Here is a 17061-nt window from a genome sequence, read left to right as displayed (position 1 = left end):
TGCAACCAAGTGCAGCCTGTTTTATGTTCTTTGCACCACTACCCTAAGCAGTTCTAATGACAGACAATGTGTCAAATCTCTACTCAGCCTTCGTACTAAGAGATGCAAGGACTTAGGAGTACAGCTTTTCCTGACAAGACAGTGAAAGATCCCGTAATCCACCCTCAGCATCAGGGCTGCAAGTCAGAATGATCGGAGAGGACTTTACTCAACTTTATCTGCTAGAGCAGATCAGAAGGAAGATATGGTTCAAAAATTCCCATCCTTGGACATTTCATTTTCTTTTTGAGTTTTCCCTGGCGAGAACTCTAGCAAATCATACAAAGGCCTCCTAACTGAGGCTAAGTTCCAGACCATTAGCTAGTGGCCTATGGAGTACAAGGAAGGTTTCAGAATTAGAAGTAGCCAGAAACAGCTGCTAAACAAGCTCTTAGCAGCCAGTCCTGAAAGACTTCTTCACCTCAGGAGGACAAAAAGCACACTTCACTCACTTTTGACCCATGGGATGGTTTGGTCTTCTTGGGATCAGAGAAGGCAGAGAGTGGTATCGTGGGTAACATCGGATAATCAGGACTTGGCCTTGAAACAGTTTCTGCTCCTTCTGGCATCACCATTACCTAGTAATAAAGAGAAGAAAAATGATGTATGAGTGAAGTCACATGGACTATTAACACGGGATGATGTTAAGTCACTTGCTCAATTAACACACTATTATTCATCTTTTGAATGTTTTTTTCCCTACTTAAAGGCCATAAAAAGATATTGTCTAGGTAATGTTCGGTTTCAAGGCAACTCCTCAAATACAGAACACTAAAATCACAGAAAAAAGAAAAGCAACATGTAATATCAAGTATCTTTCCCAAAGGGAATGCCAATATTCTGAGCACAAGCAGGCAATAAAGCTCTGGGCAAGAACTGTGTGTTCTGCTGTAAATGCTCTTATCCTGCAAAAGGGTAGCAAGAAAAATCTGAAGGAATGAGCAAGACTTCACTCATTCAGAAATAAAAAGCAGGCCTTGGGGTCTCCCCCCTTGACAAGATCTCAGCACCAAGCACCCAGCTCATGAAACTTCCCTTCTTACCTCCCCTACACTCTATCAGAATAATCCTGTCCAAAATTCCCACTAGATGAATGGCATCCAAAGTGAATCACACATGGAACACCTCAATGTGTAAGGAATATAATAAGTATGAAAACCCTAGTACTATGAAAACCATAGAAAGCAAGTGATGTTTTAGCCATGCTACAGCTAAAATAACCACCCTCCTCTTTGTGCTCAGGACAGAAAAGCACTGGCACACTGAGAAAGAGCTAGGCAGATAAGCTTGGAATACTTGCCATTCCTGATTACTATCAACAAACTTTTCCAAGCCCAAAACATGTTGGTTTTGTTTTCCCCAGAAGAGAATTCTGCCAGAATTGCAACTTTAATAAAGTCCTTGAACAAAACTTAACCCATTCTATGACTCTGTGATAAATGGGGGAGTCCCAGAACACAGTCATGTCATCCTCTGCCTGCTTAAAACCTTCATGCACTTTGTGGCTTGTACTAATTTGCATAGGTCTTGTAGTTATTTAGGTACCATCTCTTTAGAATATTACTTTCCTGGAAGCAGAGCTCATCCACTGTAGCAATCTGTATCTTATTGTGCATTCAAGAGCATAGCTATTTTTTTTCCTTCCACACCTATTTCTAATCTATATTCAAACATTTTTCTTTATATTTTTATTTTGTTAGCCACAGGCAGCCAACCTCAGCTTTAGAGGGCATTTACTGATCAGCAAGCACTTAGTATTAAGCTTTCCTGTGGTAAAAAAATCAAGTGAGGAATAGACAGGAAGCCTCTACCTTTACTTGAGCTTTTCTATACTGATACAGCTCAGGAAGGTCACAGATAACTGTGTAATTGATGGACAGTGTGCAACATCCACAGATCTCCATTTCCAGGAGAGGTTTTAGTGCTTTGATATTAATGGTCACATTTCAATTGAAGCATGAAGTGCCACCAATCACACCAGCAATGGTTTAGTTCTCCTTCAAGGGCCGTAGTCATATAACCAGGAGTAACACTGTCACTTGATGGGCTGCAGCTACAGAGAAACCCCAGAGCAGAACAAGATCACTACATGATTCCATGGCATCATGGAATGGTTTGGGTTAGAAGGGACCTTAAAGCTCATCCAGCTCCAACCCCTGCCACGGGCAGGGACCCCTTCCACTGGAGCAGCTTGCTCCAAGCCCCTGTGTCCAACCTGGCCTTGAACACTGCCAGGGATGGGGCAGCCACAGCTTCTCTGGGCACCCTGTGAGAGCGCCTCAGCACCCTCACAGGGAAGAGCTTCTGCCCAAGAGCTCATCTCAGTCTCCCTCTTTTCAGTTTAGCAGAACCTCTCAGACCTCCAGTCCCTTTGGCACTTACCCCTCCAGCCCTAATGAGTTTGCGTCTGAACTCCTTGGTGGGGTTGTTGAAAGTCAGCTTCTCACAGCGAAGGTGGTTCACAGGTGGATTTCCCTCCAAATTTAAGAACAGGTCGTATGTGAAACACACCTTTTTCGGCTCCTCCTAAAAACAAGACAGACTTTGGGAAAAGGGAAGAAGTTTGGCAAGCACCCTAAGTCCCTGAAGTTAACATATTGTTCATCAGAAACTCAGACATGGCTTTTCACTGCAAGAGCAACACATGGACAAGGATACTGACAGCTGTCTGTTTAAAACCATCCCAGTCTTCCTAAGAAAGAAAGTTCACGAGCCATATCCACTGCTCTGTTTCCACTGAAATCCAGGTCCTGTCTCCTTTGGGAAGCAACTGAACTATAAGAATAAATATTAAGAAAAGCATAATCCCTTATTTAGAGAAGGAACAACTTCTGAACTCACAGGAACTCTGTGGGTACCGAGGAAAGATTAAAAGCAACAGTAAAAGGATGACTTGTTTTGTAAAACCCTTTCAATATGCATATTGCAGGGGCTGAATAGGAAGATATCCTGGGCTTTTGAACTTTCCAAGGGCACTTTCACTGGAGTTTGTATGCATGTTGGCGATCATCTGCGCCTCACTGGTTTTGCTCCACCTGCCACAGCAACACTCTGCATTCGCAGTGCAGAATGGAAGAAAGCTTTTCCCTTTTTCCCCCCCCTCCCAACATTGCAAATATTGAGTATTACTGGTGTATTACAAACACCGAGATGCTATTTCCTGGGATTAGCTTGTATTCTGCATTTCAAGATGAAAACTCAGTATGTGGCAAACGAGACTCTCCTGCGAACCACGCAGAGCCTTACAGTACGCTCAGTATTTACATGAATGCATCCCACATGCCTCATTCAATGCGCAACATCAAGCAGCTGCTCAGCAGTCTTTTCCAGAATTCATATCCAGCAGCTTGATTTCCTGGTGTAGTTGCATTGTTGTGTGGGAACAGGCCCTGCAGGCTCCCAGCCCAGGCCATTAGATTAGCTGAAAATAGGTTGAAGCGTCAAACAGCTTCAGACCACACTGATTCCTGCTGGCTGCTTGGTGGATACTAAAGGCCCTAAAGAAGCCATTTCTTGTACAAACTATACCTCTAATAATAACTGTGGTAAGCACACCTGCTTCACATCAAAATCAGTACCCTGAGCTCACCTGGGAGCCAAGGTCTTGGCTCCTCGCTGCCAAACACAGGCACATACACACCAACTCACATTAACCAGCAAGAACATGCTACCAACATGAGGGTCTTCAAACCCCCTTGGAGAAATCCTGCAGAATTCCCACATATTTCAAAGGGTTCAGTGTCTACTGAGATGATGGGAAGATAAAGAAAAATACTTGCCAAATCCATTGCCTGGTCGTTTTCCCTTCTCTATGACCGTTCTCATTAACTGAATCATTAGTGAGCTCTGCATGTGCGCACTTACACTGAAGTTCAAACAGCAGCTGCAGAGGGTCCCTCGAAGTCTAATAAACTTAAATGAAGGATGAACAGAAATCCAAATGTGGCCTAAGAATGGTTTCTAAAATGGTTTTCCTAATTTGCAACAGAGTAAATTGATCTTGGATATATTAGCAGAAGCAGGCTTTAGTCAGAAGCTGTTATAGCATCCCATTATCAGAGCTCTGCTTCGGCATTTCCCTGTTTGCTTGCAGAGCAGGAGAAGGGCAGCAGATTCCTTTCCCTTTTATCTTAGAGATGCCTTTTTTTTTTAATAAAGATTTAAAAGCAGAAACCCTCCCAAATATTTATTGCACCTCTGTTGAAAAGTTCCCACTTTTTGTGAAATTAAGACAATTTTTCAATGTGATTTTTCTCCAAGTCAGAGATCACAACCACCCTGGGAACTGAGCCCTGGCCAAGTACCATGATCATTAAAATACCCTTTGTATCGCCTCAGGCCATCAGAAGCCCCCCCCAAGAGAACAGTTAAGATTACAGCACTCCTAAAAGAACCAGTACAAAAGTCTCAAAGCAAAAAGCTGCAAATAAACATTCTTTCCTTTACTGCCTTCACTGCTCAGCTAATGATTACAGCTCAAGACACTCCAAAGCTTAATCCATCCGGTCCTCACTAAAAGGTTCTTCCCTACAAACAACCATCAAGGAGGGGGAAAGAAGGGGGGAGAAAGGAGGAAAAGAAAAAAAGAAACCCAAGGAAAATCTCTCTCCATTGACCTGAACCTACACATCCTCTAACTTTCAGTGGAAAGCCACACTGAATCCACAGCACTGCACTTCAAAGCCTTTCCAAATAACATGTTGGGATCTGCACATCCTGCTGCTTGGAGGTGCAATAGGTCCAGGCAGTGTGTTTTCATACTGCAACAGCACTTTACATCCTCCTGCTTGAGCAGCAATTATATGCACAAGCCAAGATTTACTCTTAGCTGATTCCATCTTCTGATACTAAACCCTTGATGTCAACACCAAAACTGAAAAGGTCTGTGAATATTTTGTTGCTCTCTGAGACCATAAGCTTCTCTAAAGGGCCTCGCTTCCAATAAAGGCTGTAGAAAGGATGGATCACATCCATTCTAACTGGTAGATACTGTAGTTACACAGATTAAAATTCAGTAGTGACTCTGGGCATGAAATGGTTAACCTGGTCCAGGACCTCTCAGCAAGTCACCTCAGAGGCTCAGTCTGAATCTGCCCCTTAAATCTCCTGGTGCCAGAGAAGTAAACTGCTAGTGTGGACCACAAAGCTGTGGCTATGCTTTGATTTGCAGCCGCTGTAAACTTCCTTCCATCCAGTGACACCCCCCCTCTAACTCCTAGCCCCAAAGCTGAGCACATTAAGCTTTATTTTTACTGTTCTCCAGCTTCCTGTCTGCAGCGAGGCCACTGCACTGGTAGGAACGCTGAAGCTGTTTTCTTTTTGTTCTGAAGTAATGGGTTAAAGTTCTTTTGGCACTTTTCATAAGAGGAGGAATTTTGAGAAGCCTTTTGTTAAAATTTCCTTGTCCTGTTTTGAAGGCAGGGTGTGCCCTTTGCCACTTGACACAAATCAAAAGCATTTCACTGGTAGCGTGCGCATAAAGCTCGTAAATCACTTTTAGAAAGCCATAAAACAAAATTATCTACAAAAACCTAGCACACCAAGGAAGCAGGCTCATGGTTATTCAATAACTACAACATCCAGCACTACTTCCCTTTTGCCATAGATCCAGCCTGACAGAGCCATTTATCCGCCTGTAGAAATGAAACCCCCTTTGCAGGCTCGTACAACCTGTTTGACTGGTCCACCACCTGCTTTCAGACAGGACAGTTAAAAGTGAAGAGCCCAATAGCCATTTTCTGAAGCAAACAGCCTTATGTTGCACTTATGAAACACCTGTATCTCTTTTTGAGATCCTACAGGGTTGCGTACAAGCATTTTGGAACATTCCCCCCCTCTGAAGCTCATGACTTTGGTTGAAAATTAGGCAAATATACTCACGGTTCAAAGGCAAGCATTTAGGAAACCACTAGCTCTCACAAATAGATGATATGATGCTGGCATGGCCAGCTGTGAAGCTGCTATGTTTGACAACACTTCCTCACCAGGCACTGGGATCTATTCAGCATCTGCAGATGCCTATGGATGTGCCATGCTGAGAAGAGTCTGCTCCGACAGAAAAATGGATAAACTGATAAATGTGCACTAGCTTAGGACACAAAAAGGTAAAAAAGAGATTCCCCGCTCCTAAGCAGCACAAAGGAAGTGCTGCAGGTTTGGTAAACCAATACAGACCAAAAAAATGTGAGCAAATCATGCTTCCACTGACAAAACAACACGGTTTACTACTTCCTATATTTATCAATAAATCCTAACAGCCTAAAGTTATTCCCCCCTTCCTCCAACCTGTGCAGACCCCTCCCCTGATAACACCGCAACTGGTTAGGGAAAATCAAATGTCTCTTGCAAAAAGATGCTCTTCAACCACCTTCCTTAGAGTACTTCATAGCCAACACCTTCCCAAGGGCACAGGTTGGTTCTGACTGACCCCCTGTACAACCCACCTACAACATCTCCACCAAGTTCCTACTTCAAAACACAAATAATTTTGCCTTCTCCCCTACTTTTCTATGTATTTTCTGTATCACAGCTATAAGTGCTGCAGAAGGGGTGAAACATTCATGCTTTTATTTTGAACCTATCTGGAAGAAGCAAACAGATTTCTCTGCTTTCTTTACCTACCTCCCTTTTCACTAATAGGAAAAGCCCACGTTCCAGGTATTCATTATGTAAATACTGGAAGCCTTTTACCTCCAGCACTGGAACTGGGAGGTAGCATCTTTAGAGAGGTTTTAGCACAATCAGTATCATCTGCCTTGTATCAGAACAGCATTAAAATACACTGGACCTTTTAGCTTCTGTTGGGAGGGGGGACTGGTCTAATCTGATTAGGATGCAAGGAAACATAACGGGATGAATACCAAAGTCATACCTGTATTGCAGCCTCCAGATTACAACACATGCCACAACAAGAGATGTGTTTGGAGACAACAATGAGGCCATGAAAAAAGGCCTCCAGACTGCTGCAATTGAGTGGGGGAGAGGGAAGAGGAAGAGCAGTAGAGGAACAGCAATGCATTTATTGTACCCAGTTTGTATTGATTCAAGCACCAGAAGCCACTAACAGCAGCCCTCATTATAGGAACACAAAGGATTTAAACACCGAAACAGCACAGGAACATTTTCATTCCCACAATCCCAAATGATCTGCTGCCATTAGTCAGCCGTGCTTTAACATCCAACCTGCTGAGACTCGGCCATTTCTTCTAGCAGGCTAGGTTCTAGCAGGCCACTGTGCCTCTCCAGAGAGCTCAGACACGCAAACTGCCCGGGTTCACAGCAGTATTCAAAATACATGTTCTGTAATTCAAATGACAAGACTGAGAAAACACCTACTTATTGAGGAGCTGAATTACAGCACAGGAAGGACAAACACATGCCCACAAGGCACAGCTATGTCTGTAAAGGATAAAAACAGGCTCTTGCACCTCCTCTAATACTCTGCTGACACTTCCCTGTTGAACAGAAAGGCACCGAAAGCTTCAGTGGGGCCAGGAGACTCCTATTCCCAACCGGCAACACCAAGAGACTACTCCAACACAAAGAGTTAATGGGCAGTATTATGCAAAGTTGCCTGATGAAGTTCATTAAAACCATTCTTAAGCCACTCTTAGTAAAAATGTTCCTTTGCAGTGAACAGGCCCATGTTTCTTTAGGCAAAGCAAAGCGTACACGGGCTCTGACAACCACTATTTATCATCCTAGTAACAGAACAGGGAAAGGAAACAGCTAAGAAAGAAGGATTAAACTGTGGAAAAACACTTCCAGCCAACCATGGCAAAGATCAGCCTCCACAGATTAGCTCACTGCCTCTTTAAATCCTTTCTCTTCTCACCTTTACAAAGCTAAAATGCTTTGATAAACAAAGCCCAAAGCCTTTAGGACTCTCATTTCAAGTGAGAGGACACACATCAACAAAAACGTGCTAGAATGTGGGGAGCATATGGCCAGAAAGACCCCCCGGCTCCTCCTGCCCAGCCACCCACCACACAGCATGTTCTTCTCGACCCCAGAACCAGCCCGTACATAACAGCTACTTGAAAAGAGTTACTCAGGGATGAGTCCCAAATGCTGTAATCAATTCAGAACAATATATACTCCATGCACAACAGCTGATCCTCACCAGTGTCAACAGGTTTACAGAGATCAGAGCGAACATATGGTCTCAAAGTAGTAAAGAGTTTTATTTATCTGGTGCTTTAATGTCACTTTCTTTAATGCAAGGGAAAACACAGGCTGTATTCAAAGCCTTTGCCATTCCTCTTCCTCCTGATTCTTTTTCATATCCGCAATATCTCAGCCTTTGCTTATCTTTTGTCTTTGTGCTCCTATCTTTGCAGAAGTATTTACATTTCCTGCGACTGCACTTACTGAAAAGAATTAATAGCTCTTAATATTTCAAGATGGCATTAGCACCAGGCAGTCGTGGTCAGAGGAGCCAAATTCTTCACATCCTCAGGCAGCGTCTAAGCTTCCAGCAATCCTAAGTACCACACTTGGCTTCCAAATGTGCAGAGAACACAACATTTGCTGACATCAGGACGGAAAAAATACTTTTTTTAAGCAGCAAAAGAAATTTCAAGCAACTTCAGCACAGATTATGTATTTAAAGTTCATGGTTGAACCTGGAAATGTGTCTGTTCAAACGACATGCTGGAAGACAGACTCTATCATGTTTTTCCTCAGCCCCCTCTTGCCTCAAGTTAATAATGGGAGGTGCACTCAAACTCCTGAATTAATCAATTTGCCCATCAGCTTAGAAACGGGAGAGAACTCCATAATGCAGGCATGTCAAAAAGAGGGTAAAGAGGGTGTTTTGAAGATCTGCAGCTTTGAAAACAAGTCTGCAGCTAAACCTGCTGCATTCTATTCATTTTCCATGTTTCTGAAGACCAAAATGCCAAAACCAAACCACCCTCTCCTAAATGAACAGCTACTCCCATTGTTTCCACCAAGAAGAGAGACCACCTATTTCCCTTATTTATACAAGCCATCCTACCCCTAAGACTAGAAAGAGCAACTGCACAGTCACATGTGTATGGGAACAATGAGAAGTGATGACCCTGGTGGGTGCGAAATCGAGTGAGATTCAGAAAAGCTGCTGGCTCCATGTTCTGTGAGGAGCACAGGAATACAAGGGGCTCAGAGAAAGGAAACACAAATCAGGTAACTGTCAATGTGAACAAGTGCACCTACAACAAAATACAGGAGAGGCAGAAATGAGAAAGGAAGATTTGAGGACCTGTGAAAGACAAAGGCATTGGATTCCTGCAGAGAAAGGGCAAGTGTGAGAGAAGACTGAGTGAAGAAAGGAAGGGCAAATAAAAGGTAAGAGTAGAAATAAAACATAGTTCAGCCACCACAGCCATCAGAGATTCCCCTTACAAGACATCACCATGGAGAAGTTCACAGTTTCTGATCAGGAATGAAAAGGCAGATTTTGAACCTGAATTAAGCCAACACACAGTGCAGATGAAGAGTTTCCCGATTTCCATATGAAACCTCAGAAAAGCCACCAGAAGTCAAACTACTTTTAAGCTTTTTAAGGTTTTTTTTTTTTCACTCAAGTCATAGTTTTCAGTGTTTGCCAAAAAGCTGCTTCTATCAACTTCCAATCCCTACCCCCTAACTGCCTTCACCTCCTTTTGGCTTATCTCACACACACCCCCCAAAAGAAAGCTGAGGGCAAAGCGTTCCCAGGTTTACAAGTCTTCTTGTGGTTCAGTCGTGTTACTTGGTTTATTACTCAGACTCATAAACCGGGGGTAAAGGAATGTGGTTTGCCAAAACCCAAACTAAAACGTGAATAATTCACAAAACACCATGGCCAGGAGAATATTCTATACTAGGAGTGAGGCGAGAAGGAAACGATAGATGTGTTTGTGGGAGCTGCAAGGGAAAAGATTCCAGGAAGTTAAATAGAATTATGCTGTTCTATGTGGTCTGCTGTCAACAAAAGCAGGGGAATGGCTTGTGCTTGGAGGGTTGAGGGGCAGGGGGTGAGGTCACACAGTGTGGTGATGTGGCTTAATGGGCAAATTCTTTATCTCAGTTGCCTCTCTGGGATAAGCAGCAGAATATTTAATCAAAACCAGAGAGATTTAGTATTCATGTTCAACACAACAAATAAACCCAAACCGAGTTAATATGAACACAAGCACCCAAATCTATATTTTTATAACCTTTTCCAAGGCGTGTAGCGTGTGACCTCTGTGGCAAGACTCAAAGCAAGCAATAAACCCCAAATTTTAACTTGCATATACTTGTTGGCAATGCATCTTAAGATTTAAACTATTCAGTGTTTTCTTTTTGGAAGAGAACTGAATCAGAACAACAATATTTTTAACATAGCTGTAAATACTTGTCCTGTACATGCAAATGTTTGTCTTGGGCCTATACAAATTTTATACCTGTACAGTTAATTTCATAAGACTGCAAATAAAACCCCTGATTTTTTAATATATTGACTGCCAACAGCATTTACAAATGTTTGTAAAATCTATGGTTTATGTTTATTTGCATAAAATATTTTCAACTGCTTTAGCATTATCCACGCTAGAGAAGCTTCTTGCACGTGGTCCAGTGTGTTCAGGATCTCTAGGACCACCACAATGTCCTGATATTACCTTTCTATACAATTCCATTTCTGCCAAAAGCTTTCTTTTGAAGCTTGGCAGGAGCTTCCAACTCCCAGTTAAATTCTATTTATTAGACTAATAAAAAACACACACATAAAACAGTCACATAATTTAGAGTCTTTCTGTCAGGCAGTTTCAGGCTCTGGCACAGCTCAAAACAATTAGAAGACCAGAAATCAGATTCTACCTTATTTTTGAAGTACACTTCAATAGGCATAATGAAGCCTGCGTAGCCAGACTCCTCCACTTTGTAAGGGGGCTCCTTGCACACTGAAAAGAGAACAAACAACTGTTAGCTTTGAATATAATGCAACTTACTATGAGCCAAAAAGAAGTTGCAAGATGAGAAATGTGGCTCTGACAACTCAGGATACATTAAAACAGTGACTTTTGTGAAAAAAATCCCAACAAAATAAGATGGTGGGCACAGGCTTAGTTAGGAACATGAAAATCTGTTCTTAGCTCCTCCCATGGAAAGGAAACATAAAACACTCCATGCCAGAGCCTGGGTGAGAGTCTTCCCCCCCTTTTGCAGGGAGATACAATTACACTGCTGTGCTGGTTCACAACAATGCAAACTGCCACTTAAAGCCATCTTGCATAAAAAAAAAAATAAGGCAAAGACCCAAAAGGTGGGAATTGGAACACCACAGAAAGGTAAAATGTACTTTATGGCCATATTTCTTAATAAAAACACGACACCACGCAAGCGGAATTTTTTTTTCCCTTGAAATGCTCTCCTGCAATGCTCAATCTCCATAATTACCTAACGGCCACAGCACAAGCTGCCTCATAGAATCATAGAATCACAGAATAATTAGGGTTGGAAAGGACCTTAAGATCATCTAGTTCCAACCCCCCTGCCATAGGCAGGGACACCTCACACTAAATCATATCACCCAAGGCCTCGTCCAACCTGGTCTTGAACACTGCCAGGGATGGAGCATTCACAACCTCTGCACCAAACCTGAAGGGCAGGTTGGAACTGCTATTTATTCCACACACAAGGAAGCAGGGAGAGGTTAAACGCTTTGCTGCTAAGGTCACGGTGCCGCTTACGGCAGAAACATCCATTACAAAAGTTAATCTCTTCTAAGAAATTAAGCTGCTTCCTGCCTCAGTTCCCCCTGTCCTGCTGCTACCTGTTGTCTCCTCGTGCTACTGATCCCTTCCCATCACCTACCACCGCATTTCAGCACAGCGACAGCCCACATGAAGGACTCTGGGACCACTTATTAGCATTTATCTGCCAGAAGAAACAGGAGACCAAGAGAGAGATTCTCCCCCTCAAGAACCAGATGCACTTGCACGTAATTTATGCACTACAATATATGTAAATAAAGTCAATTAAGTAATTAGAGGAATTCAGTGCAAATCTTTTTACTTTCTCTAAAGAATCCCAAGTAATTAATATGATTAGGAAACACTACCTCAAACCTGAAAAGCACACAAATTATCACCCTTTGATGTAGCTACATTATCCCAGCTCGAAGCACTTCTACCATCACTAAGGTGCTAGGAAGCAGCACTCAAAATTCTAGTGTGAAAAAAAGAGTGCATCTAAAAATAATTAGTATCTCTAGACTTGCTTTAACTTGAATTTCATATAAGAAGCCTATCATTTAGGGGGGAAAGCCCCAAAGAACAGTGCCAATATGGCAGCAGGAAACTTCAGACTGTCAGCCAAGCAGCCTTTGTTCCTTTGCTGCTCTATTCAAAGGAGTTAAAACTACTACATAGGCAATCTGCTCGCAGCACAAGCCTACCTTCCCCAGTAGATTCTGCTCCAAGTAAGAGCAAACCATCTGAAGAAACCATTCAAATAGATCTAGAAATAGTGTGCATCTGCCATAGCATTTCTGTACAATCCAGACACGCTTTGGTCAAAAGCAAGCTGGCACTAGGAGCAAGCTTAAGAAATCACAGCAGAGAGATGGGGAAAAAACTTGTCTTTAAAGGTAAATGATATGGCAACTGACTGAGCAAAGACCAGGTACTATCTCAAGACAGTCGTTTGTAATAAAGTAATTATAGCAGATGACAAAAATTGCAGCACAGCAGCTTCTAACTTTTGTTCTATAAATTAGCTTTCAACTCTGCATTGCATTTGCTGATCATACATCAGTTTTACTACCTCCATTTGAAGAATACACTAACAACACACAGCCTAGATTCACATCCTTACGAGCTGAAAACGTCTGAGCTCCTTTCCACTGTGGGCTCTCACAGGTACCAACACAGTATGAAGCCCTAAGACATCCTGTGTAAACAGTCTTCCAGTGAAATATTTCAAAGACTGCACGCTGTAAGTGATGTGTACAGCAACTCTCTGGGGCAGCCAGCACTCCTCCTAACACTACAGAACACTGCAGACGGAGTTAGACAATCTTAAGCAGATCTAACTCTGTGCTGTTGCTGAAAAGGGCAATTCCTGCTCTTCCACCTCAACCATGTGCTTCTGCTGCCCCGTGCCAAGAATAAGGTTCACACTGCTGCACAGTCAGAAAGAGCAAAGAATGGATCAGCAGAAAGTTAACACTATAGTTTGTATGCTCTTCCCAACCACACTAACTGCATGGTGCCTGCACACATCCATACCACTGGAAAAGAGAACATCACCCCTTTGGCATCACTGATTTCTGCTGGGTTTAATGCTACCTGAACAGGCAGAAGATTGCCTGTTCAGTTTCTACAATTAGAAACTGCAAGAATCCTGAAAGCTACTTAAAGAGCAACACAGAAGTCAACACGCTCCAGCATGTATCTTGGGCTACACCACCAGAGCACAAGCAGCAGCTCAGGCAGGGGACTTTCCTCCTCTGCTGTGCTCTGGGGAGAACCCCCCAGCAGTCCTGATCCAGCTCTGGGGCAACAGCACAAGAGGGATGTGTTGCTGCTGGAGCAAGGCCAGAGGAGACCACGGAGATGCTGTGAAGGCTGGAGCAGCTCTGCTCTGGAGCCAGGCTGAGAGACACGGGCTGGTTCAGCCTGCAGAAGAGAAGGCCCCTTAAGGGGAGACCTTAGAGCAGCTTCCGGTGCCTAAAGGGGCTGCAGGAAACCTGGAGAGGGACTTTGGACAAGGGTCTGTAAGGACAGGCCAAGGGGAATGGCTTGAACCTGCCTGAGGGGAGACTGAGATGAGCTCTTAGGCAGAAGCTCTTCCCTGGGAAAGTGCTGAGGCGCTGGCACAGGGTGCCCAGAGAAGCTGGGGCTGCCCCATCCCTGGCAGTGTTCAAGGCCAGGTTGGATGGGGCTTGAAGCAAGCTGCTCTAGTGGAAGGTGTCCCTGCCCATGGCAGGAGGTTGGAACTGGGTGAGCTTTAAGGTCCCTTCCAATCCAAACCACTCTGTAATTCTAAGTTTCTATGTATACAAGCCCAATATTTAAGAATCTCTCGCCTGTCGCACACTTCCAGCTTTTGTTAGCTAATATTAATAAATGAAACACATCTTTCCCATTCTGTAACATGAATTATCTTCTGCTGTCACTAAGTGCCTTGAGAATCTGCATGTTCTAATGCTTAAATAAGAGAAAGCACCTCACCCGCAGCCCTTTCATCTGAAGAAAGGTCCCATTTGCCCTGACCTTCCTCAAACAAAGACAGTAAAGGTTACAGCTGAAGAGTACACAATGCACATTTTGCTCCTCTCGCAGAGGATATTTTACAGAGAGGTGTCAGTATGAGACAACCTTGACTTGCACAATGCTCTTTCAGACAGAGGAGCCCAAATAACTCACTTTCAGAAACACACTCACCTCGTTTGGGTTTGGGGAAGCTCTCATGGAGCCGAAAGACCACGCGTTCCACAAAGTGCTGGATGTCGCACTGCTCTGGGCCACGGACAAACACCATCCAGTCATGAGTGAAGCCCTCGGTGGTGGGCTTCTTCCGCAGTTGGGCTCGGTGCCCCAGCTCCAGTTTTACTTGAACCGTGCACTGGTTTAGAACAGAGGTAAAACCATCAGCAAAATGAAATACTTTACATGTTCTGCATAATGCTGAGCCCCAACAATATCACTGCAGGGGAGGAATACAACAGCCTGCATGGAGAGATTAATCTCATACTCAAAACTACAGGGCTGTCAACAGAAACAGTATCATAAAAATAGCTCCTACCACCATTTCATACCTATTTTCTTCCTAATATTAGCATTGCAGGGAAAACAGCTTTAGGAGAGGGATAGGTTTATCTGCCTCACTTACTGAAATTGTCAGCTAAGTCCTAATTGCAGAATCTTTATTTCTGGAAAGTGTCAGAGACAGAACTTGATGTTCACAGCTTATAAAATTCACAGCACTGACAGAAAATTAATGTTAAAACATGAAAAATTGGATCCTGAATTGGTGGTTTATAATATTCTCTAGAATATGTAATCCATTAGAATAAAACTATGATGCTCCTTCTAGTCTTTTAAATGTATTTTATTAACACACTCTCAAAGACGAAGCTACCATGTAGCATGTCTGCACACTACCCAGCACTAAAATAACCTAATTCTGATTTGGGCTCACAAATCCTCCTCTAATCACTGAATAACAGAGAAGGTGTATTCAGTGTCTCATTCAAAGCACAAGAATCACATTAAATGTCTTAAAACCCAGATTAAATTAATTGTGAAGATCCCTGTATTACTGCAGACTGCACAGTCAGAAGAAAGCAAACGGATTAAACATATGTAACAGAGGAAAGGCAAACGTGATTCAGACACAAGTTAAAGCAAGCAAATCTTAGGGCAAGATTTGCAGAGACAGGGCATAACACCAAAGGTATCCGAACACTTAGGAACATGTTGTACAAAGTAAACCAGGAGCTCAGTGATTGCAAACTAAACTCAGCAAAATCCAGCTTCAGCAACTGGAAGCTTATAAAAAAAAGCTGGTAGTTTTTAGTCCTTCCCCTCCTTCTTCACCTAAGACTTGAAAATAAGTGTTTTGTTCTTTCCAGCAGTTCAAATTACCAGTGGGAGAGACAATGTTATTTGTCATTACCTACATTACAGGTGGACACTGAGCCAAGCCAAGGGCATGATGTTAGACAATGCAGAGGGAAAGAGAAAGCTTCTCGAGCTCTACACAGCCATTTAGGATAAGTATTACCCTCATTTTCCCATTGAGGAACTGCAACAAGGAGTATGGCTACAATTAACGCTCAGAAATTCTTTTGCATCTCCCACCTGACACTGGCTGGAAATGTGATTTTTCAGAGCATGGTTAATACCTTCTGAAAAAGCGCCTCAATCGCCGTATTCTTTCCTTTGTAAAAAGATCACACAGGAGGTCTACAGACTACCAGGCATCAAAGCTCGACCTCCCAAATTGCAGTCCAGTTCTAATTTCAACCATAAGCCTTAACGCGCTCTTTCAGGCAGTTATATTTATAGCAAAATACCTTCAGCTGCCATCCAACACATCAATTCTAAGTCTCAGGGACAAGCTCATCTAATTGCTTCACTGGTGTTACCACCACATTTCTTTAGGTTACCTTCCTCTGCAAGTTCTCTTGGAAGGCCATTTTTCCTCATTCTCTGCTTTAGGGCTTATCTACGCTGGCTCCCCATCTCGCCTAAAAATGAAGGTATGAGGCCGTCTGGTCTCTCATGGTGTATTAAGGAATGAGAAAAGAGGCAAGGTGTGTTTCCCTCCAAGCACAGCAACCTCTCCTCTGGTGGAAGAGCATTATGTGAAGACAGCCTGCCTAAATCCTAAGCTCACGGAGGAGGGGGCTTGCAGGCCTGTTTTATCTGGGATACTTCCCACAGCGTTCACGCAAGCGTTCACATAACGGAGCCAGGCTGTTCTGCAGCTTCATGTTATCGATTCCATAATTACCCTTTAAATCCTGCTACCGTTGCCAGTTACTACCCCTCTCCAGAGAGGTGCAAATGACTGTCAGGCTACAAAATCTGCCTTTCTAGCTGAAACGGCTGAGAAATTTTAGCTGAGAAACAGATGGGGCTGTGTGGAAGGGAACAAAATTAAAGATAAAAGAGAAGTGTTTAACTGAGAGTGAAAGTTGTACTCGCCACACTCCTCACATATCGGTCCCATTAACAATCGCAATGAATTAAGCCAGAAGTTGAAACACATTTGAAAAGAAGATCTCTCAACATAACAAACACCCAAAGCTGCTCCGCTGAAAATGGAGGTTTTCTTTTCCAAGCGTGTCTCTCAACAAAGGGAAATCAGGCTCCTATTCAAACAATTTGTAATAATACAAAGGCGTCTGCTCCTCAACTTCGCAACAAACACTCGGAAGGCTGCGCCGGTTTTTTGTTTGATGTGCTAATTGCCTGAAAGCCGTAACCAGCTCCCCCCATCGCCCTGCCGAGGGGCTGATGCCGCGGCCGCCGGGGCTCCCCTCCCGCGCCCCGCTCGCAGGTAACC

The 17061-nt window shown here is 43.4% G+C and overlaps 2 protein-coding genes across 3 annotated transcripts in view; one reads left to right on the top strand and one right to left on the bottom strand.

Annotated features, from left to right (window-relative positions):
• LOC133276202 (acidic leucine-rich nuclear phosphoprotein 32 family member B) overlaps nucleotides 1-17061 on the top strand; it is a 101684-nt gene that overhangs the window by 39695 nt on the left and 44928 nt on the right. The window lies entirely within an intron of this gene.
• Nucleotides 1-17061, bottom strand: part of MLLT1 (MLLT1 super elongation complex subunit) — a 29083-nt gene that overhangs the window by 11278 nt on the left and 744 nt on the right. For both annotated transcript variants that reach the window (XM_061466798.1, XM_061466797.1), the window contains exons 2-5: nucleotides 14433-14613; nucleotides 10864-10946; nucleotides 2422-2565; nucleotides 492-617 (exon numbers count right to left, since the gene is read on the bottom strand). In XM_061466798.1, coding sequence (XP_061322782.1) covers nucleotides 492-617; nucleotides 2422-2565; nucleotides 10864-10946; nucleotides 14433-14613 — 534 coding nt within the window. The remainder of the gene's footprint in view (nucleotides 1-491; nucleotides 618-2421; nucleotides 2566-10863; nucleotides 10947-14432; nucleotides 14614-17061) is intronic.

This window comes from Pezoporus flaviventris, unplaced genomic scaffold (genome assembly GCF_033815535.1).
Source record: "Pezoporus flaviventris isolate CSIRO_AGI_PZ_B2104156 unplaced genomic scaffold, CSIRO_AGI_Pfla_v1 ptg000043l, whole genome shotgun sequence".
Lineage (NCBI taxonomy): Eukaryota > Metazoa > Chordata > Aves > Psittaciformes > Psittacidae > Pezoporus > Pezoporus flaviventris.
Note: the sequence above shows the minus strand (reverse complement) of the source record. Positions and strands in the feature narration are given on the sequence as shown.